At 35.6% G+C, this 2,365-nt stretch overlaps 1 protein-coding gene across 1 annotated transcript; it reads left to right on the top strand.

Moving 5' to 3' along the window:
- Positions 1–329: 329 nt before the first annotated feature.
- On the top strand, positions 330–1,885 carry LOC107886218 (peptidyl-prolyl cis-trans isomerase CYP26-2, chloroplastic). Its single transcript, XM_016810087.2, has 2 exons — positions 330–1,488; positions 1,621–1,885. Exons 1-2 carry the CDS (start codon positions 629–631, stop codon positions 1,721–1,723), a joined length of 963 nt encoding a protein of 320 aa, XP_016665576.1. The 5' UTR covers positions 330–628; the 3' UTR covers positions 1,724–1,885.
- The last annotated feature ends 480 nt before the right edge of the window (positions 1,886–2,365 follow it).

Raw genomic sequence — 2,365 nt, 5'->3', positions numbered from 1 at the left:
TAATTAACTAAAATTATCAATTCAAAATTTACTATAATACTATGTTTAACTCCTAAATATTAAATAATAATATTTATGGATTCTCTCGTCGGATTTATAGTCCCTAAACAATTATTTTTAACACCACTGAAAAACGAACTGTTACAACAGAATTTTTGCAATGATGAACTATAGTAACCACTGCAATTTAATACTTCCATTACAATTTACATTTTAAATAAACAAGCAGCAATAGTTATCACACGAGAAAAAAAAAAGACAAATGTTAAGATTTTTTATTTCCTTTTGCCTCCTTGTAATAAAAATAAATAAATAAATAAAGTATGAGTAGGCTTAAAATAGTTAAAAAAAAATGGCCCATAGCGATATCAGGCTTAACATGAAAAACCTATTATTGGTAGTTTGTGGAATAGGCACCACAAAAAATAAAGCATTTGCATATTAGATGGATTGACTTAGCATTTTCCTTATCCTCAAGAATCTATGCAAGGAGAGCATATCATATTATTTTAAACAATAAATCAATTAGAATTTTGTAAGTAGTAGAAGAAATTCTTCTCTGCTGAGGCAGTGAAGCAAAATCAACCCCCTCAAAGAAAGGAGCCCAACGCAGTGAATAAAGAGAGAAATGTTACAGAATCTTAAATTCTTACAATCCACCCCACAGCTACTTCAACCTCCAACTTCAGCTGCCCCTCTCCCACAGCTCCATTCCACTTGTTTTCCCATTCTGAAACAGTTCAAAATTTCCCGACGAGAGCTTACAATTTGTAGCAACTCCTCACTGCTTCTTCTCTTAGGTTCTCAAGCCCTTAAGTCTAAGGCAAAGGCTGAAGAAAGTTCACCCAGCGACAATCAACAGGAGGAAGAGAATGTTGCTACCCCTAATCCTAACTGCGGCAACAAAGTTCCTACCAAACGAGCTTTTCTTGATATAGCAATTGATGGAGAGCCCGTTGGTCGCATTGTTATTGGACTATATGGAGATGATGTTCCGGTAGGGGCAGCCAGGTTTGGTAGTATAGTTAGTGGAGCTGCTGGAATTAGCTACAGACGAAAAGAGTTCGTTAAGATTATGCCAAACTACGTGCAACATGGTGGGTTGAGATCATATGGTGTTGATGCTGAGCTTGCCAAGAGAAGTGGAAGCAATCTGGCCGTTGAAAACTTGCGGGAGGAGTGGGAGAGAGAGTATGAAAAGTGTCCAGGAGTTAAGAACTCTGCTGGAACAGTGAGCATACTGGTAAGGGATCCCTCCAAGCCGCCTCCCAAGCTAAAGTTGGTTGCACGAAAGGGGAAGCTGGAGATTGATGAAGAGGAGATTGGAACCGAACCTAATGGCACAGAGTTTGTGATTTCTATCATGGATTCACCAGAACTGGATGCTTCAGCTCTCGTAATTGGACAAGTGTTGAATGGAATGGAGGTTGTAAAGAGAATTGGACAAGTCAAGACTGTTCAAGAGAACACTGCTTCTCCTTATTTCAGGTATGCTTTCCAACTCATAGCAATTTGATTTTATTAATTGAATGTGATCTGCCTCAGAGAGGTTGATTCAACATTTCTTTGGGAGTTGGGACCATTTAGACTAAAAATAGATGCTTTGTGTTTGGTGAGCAGAGTGGCCAAGCTAATAGGCGATAAAAGAGCTGTTGTGGCAGAAAGAGGCTTCAATCGCCCCTACGCAAAGGTGGTAATCAACAACTGTGGCTTGATGGACTGAATCAAATCTCCTTTGCATGCTTGCTTTCTCATATTGTTTCAATTTTTGAATGAAGGGTGACCAGTTCTATGGTTATGAGATAAATACAAGTATTTCTACAATTGTATCTCTAATAAACCCCCATGAAATTCTATCAATGTCAATTGCCCAAATTTTGATAAACTCATAAGCTCTAGTGTAGTAATTGCCAAATCAAAGTCCGGCTTTGATCTCAGCAAGAATTTAGCTAACAATGTGTACAATATATTGGTACGTTAGCAAATGGGTAGAATTAGAGACAGAGAAAGCTCATCAAGTTTAGGCAGAGTCACGCTCTTTGCTTGGGTGTTTGGTTATCTAGTAATGTCCTAATTCACATGTTTAATTTATAAAATCGAATTTGTATTAAATCCAAATATTACTATTCAAATTAAAATTAATTGTTCATAAGGTAGTTGAGTTAAATTCCCAAATTTAGTATGTTAAATTTGTTTTAAAGAATTTAAAAGTAAGGCAGATAATGAATTATGATATATAAATTTATTATCTACAAAAATAAAGTAAATTTAAATAATAGATATTCAAATTTGAGTTTATTATATATAGAAGTAGATTAGAGCTATATAATGAATATTTGATATTAATATCTAAATCCTCTCTAAA

Source organism: Gossypium hirsutum, chromosome A03 (genome assembly GCF_007990345.1).
Source record: "Gossypium hirsutum isolate 1008001.06 chromosome A03, Gossypium_hirsutum_v2.1, whole genome shotgun sequence".
In the NCBI taxonomy this organism is placed as follows: domain Eukaryota; kingdom Viridiplantae; phylum Streptophyta; class Magnoliopsida; order Malvales; family Malvaceae; genus Gossypium; species Gossypium hirsutum.
The sequence above is the reverse complement of the archived record's forward strand: the minus strand, read 5'-3'. Positions and strand labels throughout refer to the sequence as shown.